The following is a 21,480-nucleotide window of genomic DNA, read 5'->3' as shown; positions in this document are numbered from 1 at the left end:
CAGGTTTGCACCGCAGTACCACCACGCTGGTATCGTTGTCTATGATGCGGATAGGCAGAGACAGACGCCTATCTCCGTACAAGCACCTCGAAGAGCCACGGCGCCCCGGGGCCGCCACCCGGCAGAGCGGAGCCACCCGGGGGCGGGGCAGGAGCCGGGGCCGGGCCGGGCCGGGCGGAGCAGCGCCTCGCGCCGTTGTTTGTCCCTGCGCTGCCCCCATAGCGGCCGGGGCAGGGCGGCGCGGGGGCGGGTCGCCATAGCGACATGGCCTAGGCCGGGCTCTGCGCTCGGCCCCGGCGGGACGAGGCTGGGCCGGGCCGGGCCGGGGCACGCCATGGCCTCGGTGAAGGTGGCCGTGCGGGTGCGGCCCATGAACCGCCGGTGAGTGCCAGGCGGGGGCTGGGCGAGCGGTGCGAGGAACTTTGGGGCGCTTCTCGGCGGGCGGCTGCAACTTCTGGAGGGGAGCGCCTGGGCGGGCCGGACTGCCGCGGGGCTCGGGCGGGCGCGGGCTTCCTCTCGGCGGGGTCTGATCGCCTGAGAGGGGAGAAGGGAGCTTGGGCGAGGAGGGGGAAGCGTTGTGTCAGGCAGCTGGGCCGGTTCCATGGGGCCGAGCGGCTGAGGTGTGGGTCAGCGTGTGATCTTGTCATCAGTGCCCCTTGTCGTTAAACGTGCTTCTCATCAATCTTTAATGCTGTCCTACCTATCAATCTTTAACGCTTCCCCTGGCTTCAGGTTGCACCAGGGGAGGTTCGGGTTGGATAGCAGGAAGAATTCCTTCTCTGAAAGAGCTGTGAGGCGGTGGCACAGGCTGCACACAGAGCGGTGGGGTCACCGACCCTGGGAGCGTTCCAGAAACGTTTAGGTGTGGTGCTGAGGGACATGGCTGAGTGGGGAACACCAGTGCTAGGTGGACACCTGCACTGAATGGATTTGGAGTTCTTTTCCAGCCTTGGTGATCCTATGGTTCTATATGCATTTCATCTCTCCTTTGAGAGCCTCCAACAACGGGCAGCGTAGGACTTTGAAGTATTGCTAAGCATGGTGGGGTTTGTGCTGGAGCTGTGATGTGTTCAGTGGGAGAAAAGAGAGGAAAGTGTGTGACAGCAAAGGGGGATATTGTGGCAGGTGGTGGAAACAACTGATAAACCACAAGTGGAAGTCACCTAGCTAAAGGTCACCTAGTCCAACTCTGTTGCAATGAATTGGGACAACTACAGCTCGGTCATGTGCTGCTGTAAGCTGGGGATCCCCGTGTTCTTCCTTCCGCAGTAGTGTGGTATTGCAAACTGTAAGGGCCAGTAGTCTTATCTTTCCTTATACTGGTCTCCCTCATGTGTGTCTTCTCTTAGCCATGCTTATCTTTATGGGTTGTTGTGAGTGCTGCAGTATTTTGTTGACAGAGGGCATTTTTATTAGCTGAGAGGAACTTCCCAGTTGGGTGTTCATTCTGCAGTGCTCGTTGCCAAAGTTTTTAACGTGATGCTCTAGAGGGTTAAATTTAATTCCATGTGTGCCTGTAAATGTGCTTTGGTTTGTTCTGAGCTTAGTCATACAATGCAACTTATTTCATGAGTCATTTTTAATTAGAGAAAACAGTGTTAATGAATAGTTACTGGGAAACTCCTGCATTATGGAGCAGTTGCACTGTATGGTGTAATAGTACTGCTAATGGTGTAATAACATGTCATGAACACTGGTCTTGGAATGAATCGTGTGACAGGGAGGGGTTTGTTTTCATATTGCATGCTGGGGCATTGCATAGATGACAGGCTTTGGTTTTGGTTTTGGTTTTGATTTTTCTTTTTCTTTTTCTTTTTTTTTCTCCCTTCTGCTGTGACTTCATTTTGCTGTTCTATTTCACTGGCTTGATCTGGAAGCAGTTTGTTCATTTCAGTGCTATTGTCAAAGCCCTAGACTATTCTTCTAGAAGTTAACATCCCAAATCCATTGTTGGAGGGTATAGCAGCATATATGTATGCTGTATCTCTGGATAGTGTAATAAAAATGACGTCTAATGACTTTACAGTTACTATTTTGAAGTCAGTTATGAGCGTGAGCTTGAAGGTTCAATTACATAGTAATTCTGTATTTACTCTTTGCTTTCTCTAATTCAATACAAAATTGCAATGACATTTGTCCTTATATTTGTAAAATGCCAAAAACCTGCCAGCTGGCAGAAGGGTAGGTGTTCTTCATAGAGTAGAATTTTGCATGGAGCTCAATTTAGGTGGTTGATGCATTTTTGCTCTCGCAAGTTTTGGTTACTGTTAATCAAAAGGTTCATTTTCTAAAACAATCATTAGAAACATTAAACTACTGACTTAAAATTTGGAGGGCTTGACTGGAGGATCCCATCCATTTCCTCTCAGAATGCAGTTTCTTGTCAAGATCCTTTCAGAATGGCCATTAGCTGGACAGAGTGATGAGGTTATAGAGGGGTGTGATAGTCTTCAAGGCACATTGCTGCCAACATACCGGGCTGCCTTTATTGGGCTGCTGGTGTTTATTCACTGCCTGCTGAATGGCTGGGGCCTTGGGGCCCTGTTAAGTTTAGCCTAATTCTAGCAACGTTATGTGCTGTATCTGCACAATTCAAGTAAATAAGTTGCTTTCATTCATCTATTCAGAGTCTTCTAAGAAGAATGAGGGGATAATCTCTTCTTAATTCCATTTTACATCAACTTCTCTTTGCGTGAAAATGAAGATCAAATTAGTATTCAGGAAAACCTTCTTTTTATCCACCCTCCACCCCCCAATTAAATAAACTCATCTAGAATATGCTAAGAGAAAACGTTTTGATATTTAGTAAAGAAAACAACATCAGGAAGAATCCAGTTGCTTCTTCTAATATTCCTCCTCGATTTCCTACCCTGATAGAGCTCTACTCTATTTGGTTTTAGTTCAGGAAGTCATAGAGGAACACAAGGTCTTTGTGATTTTGAACCTTTTACTTCTGTTTCTTGTATTTGCATTCAGTGTATTCCATTTGGTTATTGAATGTAATTAGTTGGATATACTAGGGGAGGGTCATACGCAGTCTTTACCTGCAGAAGGTGCAGCTGGCATCAAAATATGCATTTGCCCTGCAGTAAATTCTTCTTCCTATGTGCTTATCAATTTCTCTTCATATTTTAAATCTCTATCAGCACCTTGGGAAATTTAGGACCAACATTATACTGTCTTTTAAAAATAACTACTTGCACAATCTGTGCCTTAGTATCCATAGCAGAGTTTTCAACAGCTCAAATTAATCTAGCAATGCAAAGGGCAGAGGTATAAAATGAGCTGCTTCATTTTATACGAAACTTATGACTGGAGTGTTTTTAGTTGCAACTGCAATAAAGAAGGGGACAGTGAAGAGCCAGCTGGAACCTTCATTTCCATTCCTGATGTTCAGAAGTGATCTACACAGGAGAAGACGGGGTGTATGAAACTTCTTAGCTATCTCTGCTTATTTGAGTTGAGATGCAAAAGATGGAGCATTTTGACAAAATATGTGTGCCATCAGTGTAACATAGGAGGAGTGAGACAAGATGAAGTGATTATGAGGAAGGACTCAAGTTGAAAGACCTGTGAGGATAGGTGAGGCTCTGGTGTGCCCAGGGAGGGTGTACTCTGTCTCACCTCATTCTTTATAAGAGAAGAGTCTGAATCCAATATAAATCTACTTGGATGCTGACTTGGCAAGATAAACTAACTGTTCTGAATGTGACTTTTTCACTTTGCCATTTTTCATGTCCAAAGTCTTGAACCCATTTAATGACCTAGCAGATTTTTCCTTTGGGAAAACTGTCAGATTAGATGCACTTTTTCTCCCATAAAATAAGCTCTGTATATTTGTGTGTATGTATAAGTCTATGTACATTATCATTAGTATTCTATTTCCAGTGTTGGTGTTGGATCAGCGCGTAGAGATATAGGCTCAGATCTGCATTCTTGGATCATGTAAAGTTGATGCTAAGAGGACTGGACTTCCAAAATAACAGGTCTTGGTCTTGAGTGTTGTGCAAATAGATGTTTTTATTTAATATTTACTATTTCATCTTTTCAAGAGATGCAGCCAATAGAAAGAGCTCTATTCTGCAACTTGATTACACTCAAGTTTTCTGAATTGTAATGGATGAACGAGGGAAATGAGCATCAGCATGACAGTGCACACATCATCTGTCCTTAATCACTACCCTTTAGCTGACCCAAACTGATGCACTTAGCAGATGGTTATGGTTGGCAATGACATGATGATACCCTGGGGGGTGTGGCCAGCTTCCTACTTAAGGTTAATATGGTGGGAAGGTGTCACCATCTAGCAATTGCTGAAGAAGACACAAGCATCTGTAATTATGTAAGAATGCCATCAAAGATTGTAGAGGCATCAGCGATGGTAGTTTGGGACTGTTACTGCGTCTGTATTTTTGGAATGAATGTGCAGTTGAGGTCACCATGTGAGCTAGGAAACAAAGCTGCTGTATATTGTGAGCCCTTTCAGATGTCCTGTAAAGGAGTCATGTCTGAGGAGGGGATGCAGTAAGATGTGTCAGAAGGCTGCAAGCAAACCATGGGAAAACTGAAGAAAGGCTGGAGGACTTGCTGTTGAAGCAAATGAAGTAGAAACCACAGCAGAGCACAGTAGGCTGACAGAGAAGTCTAGGTTATCTGTGGCAAGAATGAGGTGACAGAATTCTTATCATCAGTGTGGTAGCATGGGGTATGGTTGCATTTTCAGGGTTTTCTTGCTTAAGGCAAATAGATATTAGATACTTGGTCTAGTACCAGATCTGGAGGTTGGTGGCCCTGCCTGTGGCAGGGGGGTTGGAACTTGATGATCCCTGGGGTGCCTACCAACCCAAACTGGTCTATGATTCTATAATATGGAGTCCAGCCCTGGCTGGGTAGGAATGGAAGAAGCAGTGGCCATGAGTGTGGGAAGTTAATGCCAAAGCTATTTTCACAGTATGCTGAGAACTTTGCAAGCCTAAAACAGGAGAGCTCTTTTCAATAATTTAAGTAACAAATGGTTGAGTGATGTGTCAAAGAGGTGATAAAGTATGATATTGGATGGCTGTGTGAAGGAGTGGGCTCTGATGAGTCTATGGCCTTAGCTAAGGTAAGAAGTTAATGCCAAAGAGAGAAGTGAACACCAGGGATGATTGTTGGCTGGGAACTGGGATGCCACAGGTCAAGATATTCTAGAAAAACTAGTTGGACTCTCATAAGGCTTTTCCACAATAGTCAGCAGTGCTGAAGCAAGCCGAAGCTTTTGTGTTCAAGCATTAAAGAATGCCAGCATTCTCCGATGTTGTTTCTTCAAAACTTCTCACCTGTATTAAAGCACATAGTTTTTGAACATCAGTGGCTTCTGCCTTGTTTTTCTCTTTTATTTCCATGCCTTTTTCCTCTGTGGTTAATCTTTGAAGTTTTTCAGCTTAGCAGAGGTGAATTTGAGCTTATGAGTGTGGTGTGATCACAGCCCGGCTCCTGCTCACAAATACATCACACAGCCAAACAGAAGCTGCCTTCTGTGCTTCCCTTGGTGAGCCCCCGTGTCGGTACCTTTTTAAGCTCTATTTCTGGAACCTCATTATCTGTATATGCTTGAGAAGGATCAACAAAAATGACTAGAATCACTGATTCAAAAAATATCAAGCTGAATGTGTACGTTATGACTGCTGGAATAGATTACGAGATGCAAATCTAGGCTTAAATATTGAAAAGGGGAATTAAATATTTAGTTATGGCTCCTTTATAGTGTCTTGGGAATAATGGAATGAAGCTAATAATTCATCAGCTTAAACTGTATCTAAGGAATTACTGCTAATGAGATAGTTTAGGTGGTGGAAGAGCCAGTCTCCCACAGGGAATGAATGCCCAGGTGGCTGGGAAGAGCTAGTTCCTATGAAGAAAGCCATTACAGGATGTGATCTCATGTGAATAGGAAGGTGAGATGAGACTTAGGTGACTTAAGTAGCTCCCGTGTTTGCCGTTCTGCCTCTGACCTTCTTTGTGGAGTTTTTTGCATGGCCTTATGTGCAGGACCAAAACTAAACTGTGTACACAGTCTTGAAACAGTATCTTGCCATTTTCATGGCCAAAGCAAGATGTTTCAGGGAGGGCTAGTCCCACATGCAGACCTTTGTCCTCACTTTGGTGAGTGGCAAACCTGGAAGTGACTTGACTCCTGTGGAAGGAGCTCGGAGTGTTTGAGCACCATGCTGTGATCCCATTAGTGAAGAGAGTGGGGCTGGCACCTTAGCTTGCATGAACCACCAGGGAACAGGAAGCCCACGTATAGCCTCTGTTTTCATGAGCTCATTTTTCTGACCTTTTCAATGCTTAATACAAATGTTTTAAAGTTTTCCAAGCCTGTGGGATTTTCACAATCACTGGCCTGTTTCTTCTGTTGCCTTCCATAGCACCAAAGGACAAAAACCTCCCAGCACTGATGTGGCTGGAGCACAGCAGCAGCGTGGGCACATGCAGCAGCGTGGTTAAGCTGCCCTCATTTACAATCTGAGCCTCCAAATCTTTATGATCTTAGGCATTTTGAACTCCAAAAGCTGGTTTTAGAATAGCATTTCCTTGTTCATTTGTTTCAGTATTACCAAATGCACGATCAGGTTGCACCTGCGTCATATCACTAAAATGACAAACAATAAAATATTTTCTGGCTCTGCTTTTCATTAAAGGTGGGTATTGCTGGGGTGAACAGCAGGTTGAACTGAAGAGCAAAGTCCTCTCTCACAGCAGCTGCAGATGCAAAGCCAGGGTTATTTGTTGAGGGAGGGATTATTAGAGTTATCTAACAGGAGAGCATTCATGGCAATAGTGTCTTAGTTGCTGATGGACTAAAGGTCTTACTGTTGGATGACTCAGACACTTCAAGTATTGGATTTATGAATGGTTTTCTCCAAAGAGTAAATATGGAGCAACATAGTGAGATACAGAAACATGAAGTGTACCACTATGTTTCTGTTTGCTTATGCTTGTGAGATGTTTGTGCTTAGATAACTGAAGTCACTTGTCGTTCAACCCGGACTGCTTGTGTGCATCTTGGTTAAGGGAAGGAGTAACCAAAGAACAGCCCTATGGCTTACTGGAGAGGCTCATGAATGGTTGAGGTCAGGCACAACTTTTTACTTCAACATTTCTAGTTAGAGGACCTCTTGCCCCAAAAGCCAAGGGCAGCCAGTGAAGGGAAGCAGTCTGATTTCTTTGAATCAAGCTTTGCTGTATGCAAGAGGTTAAGTTGATACTGTTTGACTTGGAATAGCAATGGAGTAACAGCAGAACTAATCCAGAGAAACAGGATATTGAAAGCAAAATGCAATGCAGACTAAAATCCAAGAGTCCTAGAGAAACTTTCATAATAATTACAACGGAATTCCAGGATGTCATTCAAATGAACTTGGTTGCATCTGAGGTTGTGTGCAGAACTTACAGCTCACAGCTATGCAGGACCACAAGGGAGTAAGGACATTGTCAAGCCTGGTCAGCACTCCATCCGTGCAGGCAAACCAGAGAAGTAACCATCAGGATAGCTTGCTGATATTATTCAGGTCATTATGTGATCACTGACCTCAGATACGTGAATGCAGTAACTTTTTTTTTCTTTTTTTAAACTAGCTGTTACTAATGATTCAAAATTTGCATGTGTGGATACTGACTAGGCCTGAGTTGGTGGGAGGTCAGTTCTACCTGAAATACTGTTAAAAAGACACACTTAAAAAGCAGGTCAGGTACGTGATTTAATGCAGTGACCAGACTGTATTACCATGAGCGTGCATAATGTTCCAAGAAAAGCTAGTTATCATTTGACATAAGGCAGCACAAGGACACTGTGTGTTCGTTTCCAGGAGAGCCGTACTGCTGGAGATTAAACTGCTGCGTTTCAGTATTGTTGGTGAAATTTATTGTTATGACTAAAAGCATTTAATCTACGTTGTCCTTCAAATAAGAAGTGAAATGTGTGTACTGGTCTGTAAACTAAGGGACTAGTTCTGTTTCATGAGATGTACGGTATTTTCCCTGTTTCCACATTCTCTGTCACTAAGTTTATTCTTCTGGTTTCACCTGCTTTGTGAAACAACATTTGGAGTGGCAAAACTCTCATCCAGTGATTTGCATAGTTGGCTGACTTTGCGTCAACCCCTACCAAAGAAGGGAATGAGCCTATCACTTTAAGCCAGCAGTCCACAGTAGCAAAGTATAAAGATTACAATGATCACATAACAAGTGGGCATCATGATAGAACTGTTCTTGTGAAGCCTTAGGTGTGTGCACCATGTCTTTCTCTTCCAGAGACACAATCCCAGTCATGCCATAGGAGGCTATTTCTTCTTGCCCCGAAATCTTGGGATTGAATCAGATTGACTGACTTGCTCAGATCTCAACATACTCATTGAGACTTTTTAAATTGATGCTTATCAAAATGTCTTTAATCCAAGTAGTGCTGAAGGTGTTTTGTCTGTTAAGTATTTTTATTTATTTTTAATGTGAACCTGTGTGTGTTTAAAATGATAATCTGCCTTTAAAAATGCACCTCGTAAGAATGTTTAAGTTAATAACAGAAAACCCTGGAGAGCAGAAAGAAAAGTAGGAATTTTGTGGCATTTTTGGTACAACCAACTTTGTTTTTCTCGTGGTTTGAGAAAGTAACAAAACCATCCTCGTGTAGTGGGGATTTTGGTTTGACATTTTAAAGCATAATGTTGAATCGAATGTTTCTGTTTTAGGAGCCACTCAAACAAAGGGAAGTGCTTTTGGTCTGTGTGATTCAATGAGACACCAGGGCACTCAAGGTACACTTAGTGTTACCAGGCTGACAAGAAGCAGCCAAGTTCTTTTTGTGACACATTGTGTTTGTTTTTTAGTTAAATCTACCTTGATTCTCCTGGTCATTAAGCAGCCCTCATGCTTTCACATTGTGACCTCAGAAATACACCTGCATAGAGAACAGAGTAATAAAATAGGAAATCTGTAACATTGTGCCCAGAGTGTAAATGTAAGAAAAGAGGAAAGAAAAGCCACTGAGCGTGGTTGAGTTGCTTTAGCAAGTGCTCAGACTGTGTTTTTGGTAGTTGAAAAACAAAATCACACTTCTGCTCTTCAATAAAACCCTTTTAACAGGTGGTCCATTAGATGTCTACAGTGAATTTCCAACAGTGTGTTCTTTTGGGCCTCTTTTCATTTTGTCGTAGAGATGCTCAGCAGCAGTTTGGGAAGTACCTGCGTCCATACAGACTTGGAGGCGTGCTGAAATGGTCTTTGGAAACGCTGTATTTGGGAAAATTGATGGCACTTTTGATTTTGTGCTTTTTGGTTTTCCCCTCTCGCCCCCTGGCTGAAGTGCATTGTGGTTTTTGTGTTTTTTTTTTTTTTTTTTTTTTTGTGCTTTTCCTCAGAGTCACTTCTGACAGATGCTATGGTAACCACAGCAGATTAACGTGGCATCAATATCATGATTATCTGATGAGATAAGCTGTAATGCTCTAATGTCTGAATAGTGCAAACCAGACTAATAAAAACTTCAACTGGAGGACCTCAAAGATGAACTTGGAAGAAGACCAAACACATTTTGCTTCTTTGTAATAGAGTACTTCCCTTCTTCATTTATATTTGAGATAACAGTGCTTTTCCATGTTCCACTTCTTTCTTTCCATGGGAGGATCTTCAGAAGGTGTTGTGGAGGACAAGATAAATGATGTAAAGCAAGGAGGTCATTGAGGAGGAGCCTCAGGGGAGGTTCAGGGGAGACCTTATTGCTCTCTATAACTACCTGAAGAGAGGTTGTAGTGAGCTGGGGGTCAGCCTCTTCTCTCGGGTGACTAGTGATAGGACTAGAGGGAATGGCTTCAAGCTGCATCAGGGAAGATTCAGGCTGGACATTAGGAAATACTACTTCTCTGAAAGGGTGGTCAGGCACTGGAATGGGCTGCCCAGAGAGGTGGTGGAGTCACTGAGCCTGGTGGTGTTCAAAGAGCGTTTGGATGTTGTGTTGAGGGACGTGGTTTAGCGGGAACCATTGGTGATGGGTGAATGGTTGGACTGGATGATCCTGTGGGTCTTTTCCAACCTTAGTGATTCTGTGATTCTATGAAAGTTGCCTTTGAAATGTGGTGATATTGCCTGCGTTTTACTTGGACTAGATACACATGGAGGTGCAAAACTTCTCATGTCTTTGATCTGACAGTAGGTAGGAAATGTAAGGGGAGGAGAGAGAAAGTTGACTTAGAGGTATCTACATTCTGTTTTCTTTTTAAGCAGTAATTGGTCATCCCTCTCAGACATATGGTTTGATTTTGGGGTGGTTCTGTTTGTAGCCAGGAGTTGGACTTTAAGATACTGGAGGCATTCAAGGCCAGGCTGGATGTGGCTCTGGGCAGCCTGGTCTGGTGGTTGACAACCCTGCACATAGCAGGGTGGTTGAAACTCAATGATCACTGTGGTCCTTTTCAACCCAGGCCATGCTGTGATTCTGTGATCTTTGTGGGTTAATTCTTACTTGGGATATTCTGTGATTCTTCCATGAAACTACTGCAGAATCACCTTGAGCTGCAGCAGTTCTTACTCATTTGCATCCTCTTGGACAAAGTTTAGTAACTTCTCTTTAGTACAAGTGAACTATTAATCAGATTATCCCATTATAGGAGAAGTATGCTAGTTCTTTTAAGCATATCTTGGTAGTGGTATTTAGTGGTAGCAGAGTGTTCGTGGTAATGCTGGGACAATGAATTTCTTGGTATTTATGCCAAGGAGCTTTCCTGCTGGGTCACATTGCGGTTTGGTTGAGAGCCAAGGGATCATGGGTTATAAATTGCATTCCCTTGTGATCCTGGAAGTCCACGTGGTGCATGAAACAACAGCAAAGAAAGCCTGCGGGCTACCCTGAAGCAGGCCAGGCTTCAGGGGAATTAAGTTTTCTTCAATTGTCAAAGCATCAATTGTGGACTGATTTTGGCAGCTGGCCCCTTGTCATGGCCTCGTAAAGGAGAGGATGCACTTTTTGGGGCAGTGTTTTTGCTCTGTGACTGGCACCTCTGGGCTGAGCTGGCTGTAGTTGGGGTCTTCCAGCCCTGGATGCTTTTGGGAGGGTGTCTAGAACTGAAATACAGCTGCTTGCAGTCCAAACCTTTAATGGTGATAGCACTTGCAGTCACAACTTTCTGAAGAGAGTTGAGTTCCCTTGTGAACTGCATAAAATGATTGCCTGGCAGTGACTGCCTTTGTGCAAGCAATTGTTTTTTTTTATGGGATCCTCTCAAGCTCTTTATGTGTACAATAAACTGTACTCATCCATCTGATATGAAAGTGAAGCTGGAGTATCTGACTTCAATGCTTTCTTCTGTCAGTTCTTCCTTCTTCTTCCAGGTTGCCCCATTGGTTCCGATCAGAGTATTCCTGTTTTGTATTGTTCCTGCTTTCCACCTTCCCCTACAAAAATGAAAATCCCAATGTGTTTTTTTCCTTTTTAAACTCTTATTGTTGTCTAATCCTTTCTGGCATGCTTTTTCTTTGCTTTGGATTCCTTGTTTTATAAAAACATTTAGTGGTATTATCGGTGTTAATGATTCGAGGCTTCTCAGAAGGTCGGGCTGTCCATAGGTGGGTATTAGCCTTTAAACACTTGGTACCACTTTTTCACTATTGAGTAGCATTGGGTTTTGTACTGTGGAGAGCTGGCTGGGTCCAGGAGAGAGAGCAGAAACACCACTTATTTGTTCCCCTTGTCTCAGGTGTGAAGGAGCTCGGATAGAAAGCATTGTTTTAGGCACGAACTTCTTCCCACGTGGAGTTCTTCCAAGCTTCAGACAGGAAGGTGCTTACAAAGTTATTTGAAGCATTTTCATAAGCTGGGCCATTTAATTGGGCTAAGTTGTTCATTATACCTTGTCTAAGCAATTAGTGACAAGTAGAGGCTGTTCAGGAGGCAGGGTGAGTGGTATCTGTGCACAGTCTGCATTGCTGCCATAATGAAGGCTATTTCTTATTAAAAGTACCATTGGAAGCTCCTTTTCCTATTACCTATGGTTGTATTTGAGTCTCTTAACTATAGACTTAGTAAAAGATACTGAGGTTGACATGGAAATGACTAAAGCATCACTAAAGACATGCCTCTGATGTTTTTCTCTGGTAGATCTAAATTCGCTTGTGTAATTATAGCTGCAATTATTACAATTATATATTTTATTAGCTTAGAAAATAACTTAATGTGTTGATATTTAAGTAAGCACTTTTATTCGCTTAATATTTATTCATGAATGTAGATTTAAAAAATGGCTTTTGCTTTTCTTAAGAATTTCTGCTGGAAAACTGTTTGTGGGTACAGTCAGCTGATGGCTGTAGGAGAATCAGGTGGTCTGGTGGCAAGGAAAATGTCACAGCAAAAAGCTTCAGTTCAGAAAGGTGATTGTCCCCCTCTACTCAGCTCTTGTGAGGCCCCATCTGGAGTACTGTGTCCAGGCCTGGGGCCCCCAGCACAGGAAGGACATGGAGCTCTTGGAGCCGGTCCAGAGGAGGGCCACTAAGATGATCAGAAGGCTGGAGCACCTCTCCTATGAGGAAAGGTTGAGGGAACTGGGATTGTTTAGCTTGGGGAGGAGAAGGCTCCAGGGAGACCTCATTGCAGCCTTCCAGTGTATGAATGGAGCGCATAAACAGGAGGGGGAATAGATGTTTACAAGGGTGGATAGTGATAAGACAACAGGGAATGGTTTTCAACTGAGACAGAGGAGGTTTAGGTTAGATATTAGGAAGAAGTTTTTCACACAGAGGGTGGTGATGCACTGAAACAGGTTGCCCAAAGAGGTTGTGGATGCCCCACCCCTGGAGGCATTCAAGGCCAGGCTGGATGTGGCTCTGGGCAGTCTGGTCTGGTGGTTGGCGACCCTGCACATAGCAGGGGGTTGAAACTAGATGAGCATCGTGGTCCTTTTCAACCCAGGCCATTCTGTGATTCTGTGATTGTATTATTTCCATTTCGTTTGGTGTAAGTGTGTATCCAGTCAATTCTGACTGTATGTGCGTGCAGTATGTATCTGACTGTATCTGCATGCAGTGTGTAAAGCTCTTGTTAGTGCTTTAAAGCCCTCTGCTTCCTTTGTGTTTGTCAGGCAATGCTGGAGCAGGAGTGTCTGTCAGCATTTGGAGAGCCAGGTTGTGCATGATACATAGTGGTCTTTCACTTTTTGTTCCTGTTCTTTTTGTGTGTGCACAGGAGATAATGCTCAAGGTTATCATTCAAGAGCAACCTGTGCTGCTACTTGGTTAGGAATGAGAAAATCCTATCTCTAGCAAGCAAATTGAGACATGCAGGTGTTAGATGCTGAGCTGACATTTCTTACAGTGCTTTTGAAAACAAACACTTGTGGCACGTGTGTGCATGCATGACAACACTGCTGTGGAAGTGGGCTGTGTTTCTTTCTGGGATCATTGTGTTCTGGGAGGCAGCAATCCTGTGCAGCAACCCCTTGGTAGCAGAGCCTCTCACCTGTGCTGCCAGGCATCACATTTCCAAAATACCTTGGGTACCCCACTTCTAAATGAGCCTAAAACGTGAGTGTGTTGTGGGTGTAAGATTGAGTCCCTGCTACATAGGCCATGTAGATGGATGGGCACTGCTATTAATAGGGGAGTGGTTACAGCTGAGGTTACAGCGTTCTGTTTTGAAACTCTTCAAAGCCACTTAATTGACTTCACTGGGCTTTGGATCTTCAAATTAAGAACCCACCACTTCTCTGACTTGCAGAGTCAAACTTCTGAAGCAGTTTTCCCCAAGCTGCCTCTCTACTTCTAGATGAAGGGATCTGAATTTGGAGGGAAGCCCAAGTACTTCAGATATATCCCATAGCAATAAATAAACATTTCTCACAGCAATTAAAGATGGATTCACTTGATTAATTGACTGTGGCAAGTAACTTATTGAATGAAAATGTGACTGTGGCTGATCATGATATGTTTTCTTTAATGTACTCAAGCTTTGCTTGTATTTTCAGGGAGAAAGATCTCAATGCTAAGTTTATTATTTCAATGGAGAAAAATAAAACGACAATCACAAACTTGAAGGTGAGTAAACAATTTAAAGAAGGAAATTCTAGCCAAATAGCTGCCGAAATATGACTGCATGAAACCATGGTGCTTACTACACTAGGGAGAACAGCCCTTAGTTTTTGAATTTTGAAGTAATCCTTAGGGGTCAATGTATGACTTACTGTACCACAGCTTTTTGATAACCAGTCTGCAAGGCTGTATCTCTTAGGTTTATTGCTGTGAGTGTTACTTAGCTGAAAGATGAAAGCCTACAGTAGAAGAGAAGTACGTGCCCAGTAGCTATTAAACCTTCAGTTTATCTGTAGAAGCAGTCTCCTGGAATTCCCATGTAAACGAACTAAATGCAAAGTACCCATCACTTGCTATAATATTTTGATTTTATATTTTAACATTTCTCTTGCCAAGAGAAATCATGCAAAGGAAATAGATTTTTGCAAGATAGTTTCCAGTGACAAATATACAAAAGGGAATTTCAGTGTAGTTTGTTGAGACAGATGGATTCGGATGGCAGTGATTACAGCTGAAGTGCATCACTAACTGTCATGTCTTGAGAAGATGATAGTGTAAGCAACAGGTATGTAGTGCCATTTTAATGAGGGCTCTGTACTGAAATGCTGATCACGGTGCAAAGGTCTCTGGCTCCTACTAATTTTAAGTGTAGGAAGATCCCTTGGTATAATCTGACTAAGCATAAGAATTGTGACAAGAATATACTGCTAGGAGCAGTAAGCTAAAATCCAAAGGATTTCTGCTATTCTGTCCTGTAATGTGACTGTCCTTACTTCTGAGCTGTGTACATTTTTTCACGGTTAGAATAATAAGCTAGCCTTCATCACAGATATCTTAGTGTGTAGCCTGAAGTTGCATTTGCATTCAGATTAGTTGTTAAAAGATGTTTTTAATTATGTCATCAGCATGTATTGTACCAGTTCATTTTCTTTTCTTCTATAGATACCAGAGGGTGGTACTGGCGATACAGGAAGAGAAAGAACTAAGACCTTTACCTATGATTTTTCCTATTTCTCTGCAGACAGTAAAAGTCCCAGCTTTGTTTGTCAAGAAACGGTAAGATTTCTAGTTGTTAAAAAGAAGTTGGTTTCTTTTTCCCGCACTCACCCCACTCTGTCTCTGTGGTGAAAGCATTATTGAAACTTCTTTTTGCTGGAAGTGCTTCCTTCGTAATTTGGAAATTCCCTAGATGGGAGTTTGAATGTTTTCTTATCCTTCCTTTTTTTTTTTTTTTCACTTGTTTTCTAACTTATTTAACATGGCTAAATGCTGTGTTTTCTAATACAGCAGGCTAAATGCCTTCTCTTGTCTGGTTTGTCTTGTAAGGTCAAGCTAGACAGCTTCTCTGAGCTGCTTTGTGAAAGGAGGCATTAGATTTGTTTTGGAAAAGCTTTCTGAAAAAGATCATTTTAGAGAAGCAAGCATATATCTTTAATTCAGTTAGACAGAAACATTCTTTGCCAGTTGAAATGTTCTTTTTTTTTTTTCCCAAAAACATTTGGTACACACTGAACAACCTGCTTGTCATAGATTCTTCCTTCTTGTCCCTTGAGCATTCCGCTTAGGAAAGGACAAAAATGCTTTTCTTCCTGCACATTCAGAATAGAAAAGCTAACTTTGAACGATATGCACAGTTTAACACGTTCTTAAACTTTATTAAATAACACAGTTTTTGCTGTATTCTCTGAAATATCAAGAAGTATATGTTTGAAATTGATGTAAAAGTATCTTAATTGCTTTCGTGCTGCTGGACATTTGAGAAGCATGTTTGAGTGCAACAACTGGAACTCAAGTTTTTAGTGGGAAGTTTAATAACTTAAGGAAAAATATACCTATGTAGGGATAGTTGCAGCAGCCTTGAGCCATGACTGTTTTAAAGTCTGTGAGCTTTATGGTGGATGGTAGTAGGATGCTAAAATAAATCCTAAACACAGCCTAGATGTCCACGTTCAGTATTCTGCTGTTCCAGTGTGTCCCATGATGCCAGGCTCTGCCTCCTTGGTCCTTACTGGCAAAGGTAACTTCTGTTATTCAGTCTCAAAGAAGTTGTCATCCCTGTATCAAGCATGGTAATTATAATGTGTGAAAACAAAAGGAATGTTTGAACAATGGGAGTGCGTTTTCTAAAACAAAAGCTGCTCAGGCTATTGTTTTGGTTGTGTGATTCATTCCACATTTAATTGGAAGGCTTTGTAGTTAAGCTCTTATCGAGTTGCTGCAGAGTTTCCAGTTTACTGCACCAATGGCATAGAAGAAGGGCGCCTTCGTTCACATTCATTTCGCCATGGAATAAAATTGATCTTGATTGTTGGTAGTGAGCTTTGTTCATGGCTGTTGTGTTTTTCCATTTGAATGGCAGAGAAATAATACATGAAATTCTGTCTAATATGACATGCTCCATTAATATGCCTTGTAGATGTAAAATACGCTTTCGTATTCAAAAATTAGAGTGGGAGTGGCGATCTGCCATCCAGCCACTTAGTTTGTATTCACGGGAGAGAAACAGATAGAATTTTGATGAGCTTACTGACCTTTTGTGACAAAACACCATTGCAGTCACTTGTCCTGAAGAAATTAAATCCTAAGGGTGTGTTTCCTTCTAACCTGTGCATTAAGTCTGCGTTCAGACCATGCTGTCTGTAACTGGCTGCCCGATGTACTGCCCCAAATTGTTGAGCAAGGTATACACAGATTCTTAACAGGAAAAATACATAAAGCTAAGCAGACACACGTGGCTCCCATTTAAAATCATCTAGAATGATGATAGTTACTGACCTCAAGTTATGGCCTCAAGCTGGACCAGGGGAGATTCAGGTCAGATGTTAGGAAAAAATTCTCTGAAAGAGTGGTCAGATGCTGGAATGGGCTGCCCAGTGAGCAATAAAATAAAAAAATCCCTTGAGTTGTTCAAAGAATGTGAAGATGTTGCACTAAGGGACGTGGTTTAGTGGGGAATACTGGTGGTATATAGGCGGTTGGACTGGATGGTCTTGGAGGTTTTCCAACACTGGTGATTCTATGATTGTACCGGAAACCTTTATCAGTGTGGTTAGAAAGCAGGAGGGAGGCTTTTTCTTATCATGCAGCAATGAACAAATGCTAATTTTCTGGATAGTCACAGTTAAGAATAATGCAATAGATCTTTATGAAGCCTGGTATTGAGGAAAGCCCACAAACATCATGGAGGGGGAAAAATAAAAAACATTTGAATTTTTGCTGTGATTAAAGGATGCATAGGGAGAACTTTTCTGTGGGAATAATGATTTCATGCTTTTGTGATCACAGGAAGACAGCTAATGGTAGCCTGTGCACCCTGGAGGGCTTATGGCTCAGTCTTGAAAAGGCTGCAGGATGTAAATGCAGGTGGGAATTTCAGGAGAGCTGCAGTCAAAACAGTAATGCATGAAGGCTTAATCCAGCTGGTGAGAAAAAAATGCTATAGACAAAGGGATGAAAGGGAAAAATCAATGTAGCAAGTACTCCGGAGAGAACTGTACTGAGCTGCTGCTTCTCAGATGGCAAGAGAAAGGAAAATTGTGCTTTGGCTGATCCTTGTACTCTTCCTATTAGACAAGTATTACTGATTACAACATTGTAGCTTCTTTGCTCAAGGGAAGATCAAGTTAAGTATTGTATAGGCTGGCTTGCAACTCAGCATCAATGATTAAGGAATTACTCAGCGCTCCTCCATGAGGAGTGGCATGATTACAAATGCAGGTATGTGTGTGTGCCATTCAGTGTTAATAATGACTTGTACACCTGGGTTAATTTAAACCACATGTATGGATGAGAGATAGCCAAATCATATGAAACATCTGTGAGGTTTTTCTGAAATTAATTTATGGATCGGGAGACCTGTATTCATGTTTTTCATTGAGAGAAACATTGCACCACGTGTTACTTGGGTCAGTGAGGGTATGAATGGAAATGAAGGGTAATGATAATGAATGGTCAGGAACCTGGGGGGGAAAACTGGAGGCAGTGCTGCAGAAAAAGGTGTTGAAGGCACCTGGTGAGAGCTGAATTAGCAGGTGAGAATGGACCACCTATATTATGTGGTGTGGAGGATGGATCATCAGTTTCTGAGGCGAATGCTTGTGTTAATAGGGGAGGGGCTAACAGAGAAAAGAGGATCACTTAATGCTGTAGAAAACATGGCTATGTTTGCCTGGGAAGTAATAATTCTTAAAAGCTACTTAGAAAATAACGGGGCAGTTTTTTTCCTAGACTTGGTTAAATCGTGCCAAAAAGCCCACCATGTGGAAGTGTTAACAGGATTGATAAACACCTCTTTTTGAGACCAGGGCAGATATTTGCAGAGCACAGGGAGTTGGCAGAGATGCAAAAAATAAATAGATATTAACAGTAAGGAAAAGTGGAAGACATGTCTGAGATGAGCTGAAAGCAAAGAGAGCTGCAGAAAGAATAGTGGTTTTTTTTGTTTTTGTACTTCTGCAAGTCATGTAGACCTCTGACAGGAAATGAAGCAAGAAATACAGTGCTGTGTGGCTGTAAACTAAATATGATAGTAACATTTAGCAGTTGGATTAGAAGTGCTTCTTTTCCGTCATAGAGTAAATATCATTGGTTGATGCCAATGGCTTATTACATGGTAGCTTACTGTGATTGTTTAAGATTTGCTGTGCTGGACTGACAACAAAAAAAATTCTTTGTTTTTAGGTTTTCAAAAACCTTGGTACAGATGTGCTTCAATCTGCTTTTGAAGGTTATAATGCTTGTGTTTTTGCATATGGACAGACTGGATCTGGGAAGTCCTACACCATGATGGGAAATGCGGTATGTAGTATTTTGCAGATGTGCATTTTTGCTCTGTAGCGGTGCATTGAAGATATGCATGTGTTTGTTAGTGCTGTCACCTATCCTCTCTGTATACTGTTGATTTCCCTTACATGGCAACTTCCAGTAGTAGTAAGAGGTTTATAGAAGCTCTTGTTTCTTCTACAGGTAAATATTTACCTGTTCAAGAAGTGTCTTTAAGGGATGCTCTGTTACGTTGTACAAAAAGCAATCCTTTCCACTCTGCAACAGAGCCAAATGTTTTAAAAGTTACCACTGATTTTCCATGTTAGCAAAAAAAACAATAAATAAATAAAATGCTTTTTGAGTACATAAGTGATCAATTTTCTTCTGAAGAAGTCTCATTTTTAGACCACTTCTGAAAGGTTAGAAGATTGAAACAGATCCTTGACCCCTGTTCAGAAAAGGCTGTCAAGTGTGGAGTAGGGACTGAGGGTAAGAGTAGCTAAATGTGAGTTTCAACATGCTGTTGTGGGTAGGTAATGCTGACTTTGAGTTTAAGGATTCCAGCTTTCTTAGCACTGCAGCGAAGACCCTGACAAAGAGGGCAGGTATGATAGGAAGGGCATGTGGCAATCTGTGAGTGAGGTGCAGAAGTAGTTTCTTGCAGCTACCTCCATGATGGCTCAAGGACAAGGACAGAAAGCGTTGGCAAAACTGTTGGGAGTGGAGCGGTACGAAGGGCTGACTGATGAACTCTGTTTGCAAGGCAGCCTTTAAAAGGTTAATTCCCCTTTAATCCTTGGGAAAAATACTTTTCCTCCCAGCAGAATTGAAAAGGGGAATATTGCCACTTGTCCTTCATTAGCTCACTCTTTGGAAATGCCACCTCGCACCTCCTTGAGTTTAGGAGAGTAAATTAGCTTTAAATCTTTCTCTTTCAATTGTCAAAAAATAAGTGGCTTCACTATGGTAAGCAAAATAGGCTTTTGTAACCAGAAAAGATCTTATGACCTAGATGTGGATTTCTGTTCTGGAAATTTATATGTGACATTTTTATGGGACTGCCTGACTGTATGTAATGACCATAATCATCAAGACATGTTGCAAATGAATAGGTGCTGAAGTTTGCTTGACACTATTCGATAATAAAGGTCTAATCTTCTTGCCATGATACATAAATACTTTAATCTGGTTTTGTACAGTGTGTGTATAAAATACACTCAGCCGCCAAGTTAAATGCTTTAAAATTGATGGCCCTGTCAGAGACGCTGCGGTTCTGTAAGAAAACTTGAATTGGAAATAAATTTTCTTTTCCCCACTTCTCCTTAACAAATATGAATTCTGTTCTCCTTTTTCTTTAAATGTATGCTGTTCTTGGCTCTGGGAGGCTGCTTCTTTAACAGTGTGTGCCACAACTGTTTCAAGAAGTACGTGGGCCAGTTAGAAGTCTTGAGCAGGGATACTGAAGTGGTTGGAGGTCTATAAAATATGTTCTGTCAGGAAAGTCTGACATGCATATGTTGAGAAAGGAAGACTGTGGAGCAACAAAAGTCTTCCTAGATGTGAAAGGCTACTGCAGAAAGGAAGGGAATAATTATTTTTATTTTTTCCCCTATAAGGTAGATGGGCAAGCAGCAGAATGTTAAAATTGCAGTAAAGAGGTTTCTGGTTAGATAACACAGAAGGAAAACAAGCTTTTAATAAGAAAATTCAGCTCTGCAGTGGACTACTTATTTTGGTTCTATAAACCTTAATGATGGGAAATTCTATAACCCCAGAAAAAAAAATAAGATAGAGGTGATAAGATAGACTTGATCCTACTTTGGAGCAGTAAGGGATGAAAAGGAAGGAAATGTTTAATTTTAGTCTCTAATAAAGAATGTACATTCTGTAAGATGTACATTTTAGTGACAAAGTGTACTGGGGAGTATGTGCTCTTACTTCCTCATCACTATCCTGCCATAGTTGAAGTTATTCAATTAGAGTAATATTTTTCTATTTTAAGACTTTCTTTGCAACTGCTGAATTGTGTCAGTAACTAATGGCTTGCCTAAAGCTTTATGATGGATCTTTCATGTTTTTTTTTTCCTTGAACTGTAATTAAAACTATTCAGTTGTTTCCAAGCATGAGATGAAAGAAAGTTCTTTTAATTTCCTGTGTGTTCTTTAAATAAATAAGTGGTGGGAAATTCTAACACTGGGCCCTGGAAAATACTGGAAAAAGATGTTCCTATGTTACCAAAGGCAACCCTCAAAATAAGCATTATTAACGTGTAAGTTTCTCCCTTTATCTGAGGGCTGTTTTATTCTGATTTGGTTGTTACAAACCAAGGTGCAGTCAGGAGAAAGTCCAGATATGCTTGAAGGAGGGAGTAGATAATTATTTTGAAGGATGAAGCCCAGCTTAGGAAGGACAAACTGGCTGTCATTAAGATCTTGGAGAAAGTAGCTAAGAAGAGGGGAAAATGGGGGGAGAGCATGCAGGTGTGCAGTGATTTAAAATAAGAAGATTGAGACTGGATGAAGAACCAGGTAGGAATACTGTCTGTACCAAGGAAATAAGGTGAGGAGCTCTGTGATGGCATCTGGGAGAAAGCTGCCGGAACAGAGAAGCTGAAGAAAGAGAAAAGATGGGAGCAGTGTGGAAGCAGGCTGGAGTGACCTTGG

At 41.8% G+C, this 21,480-nt stretch overlaps 1 protein-coding gene across 15 annotated transcripts in view; it reads left to right on the top strand.

Moving 5' to 3' along the window:
* The first annotated feature begins 233 nt into the window (after nt 1-233).
* Nucleotides 234-21,480, top strand: part of KIF16B (kinesin family member 16B) — a 134,675-nt gene continuing 113,428 nt past the window's right edge. For all 15 annotated transcript variants that reach the window (XM_040697799.2, XM_419330.7, XM_040697800.2 and 12 more), the window contains exons 1-4: nt 234-381; nt 13,989-14,058; nt 14,995-15,108; nt 18,733-18,849. In XM_040697799.2, the coding sequence (XP_040553733.1) occupies nt 335-381; nt 13,989-14,058; nt 14,995-15,108; nt 18,733-18,849 (348 nt within the window). In that variant the 5' untranslated portion in view covers nt 234-334. The remainder of the gene's footprint in view (nt 382-13,988; nt 14,059-14,994; nt 15,109-18,732; nt 18,850-21,480) is intronic.

This window comes from Gallus gallus, chromosome 3, assembly GCF_016699485.2.
Source record: "Gallus gallus isolate bGalGal1 chromosome 3, bGalGal1.mat.broiler.GRCg7b, whole genome shotgun sequence".
Lineage (NCBI taxonomy): Eukaryota > Metazoa > Chordata > Aves > Galliformes > Phasianidae > Gallus > Gallus gallus.
This window is presented reverse-complemented; position numbering and strand designations above follow the sequence as displayed.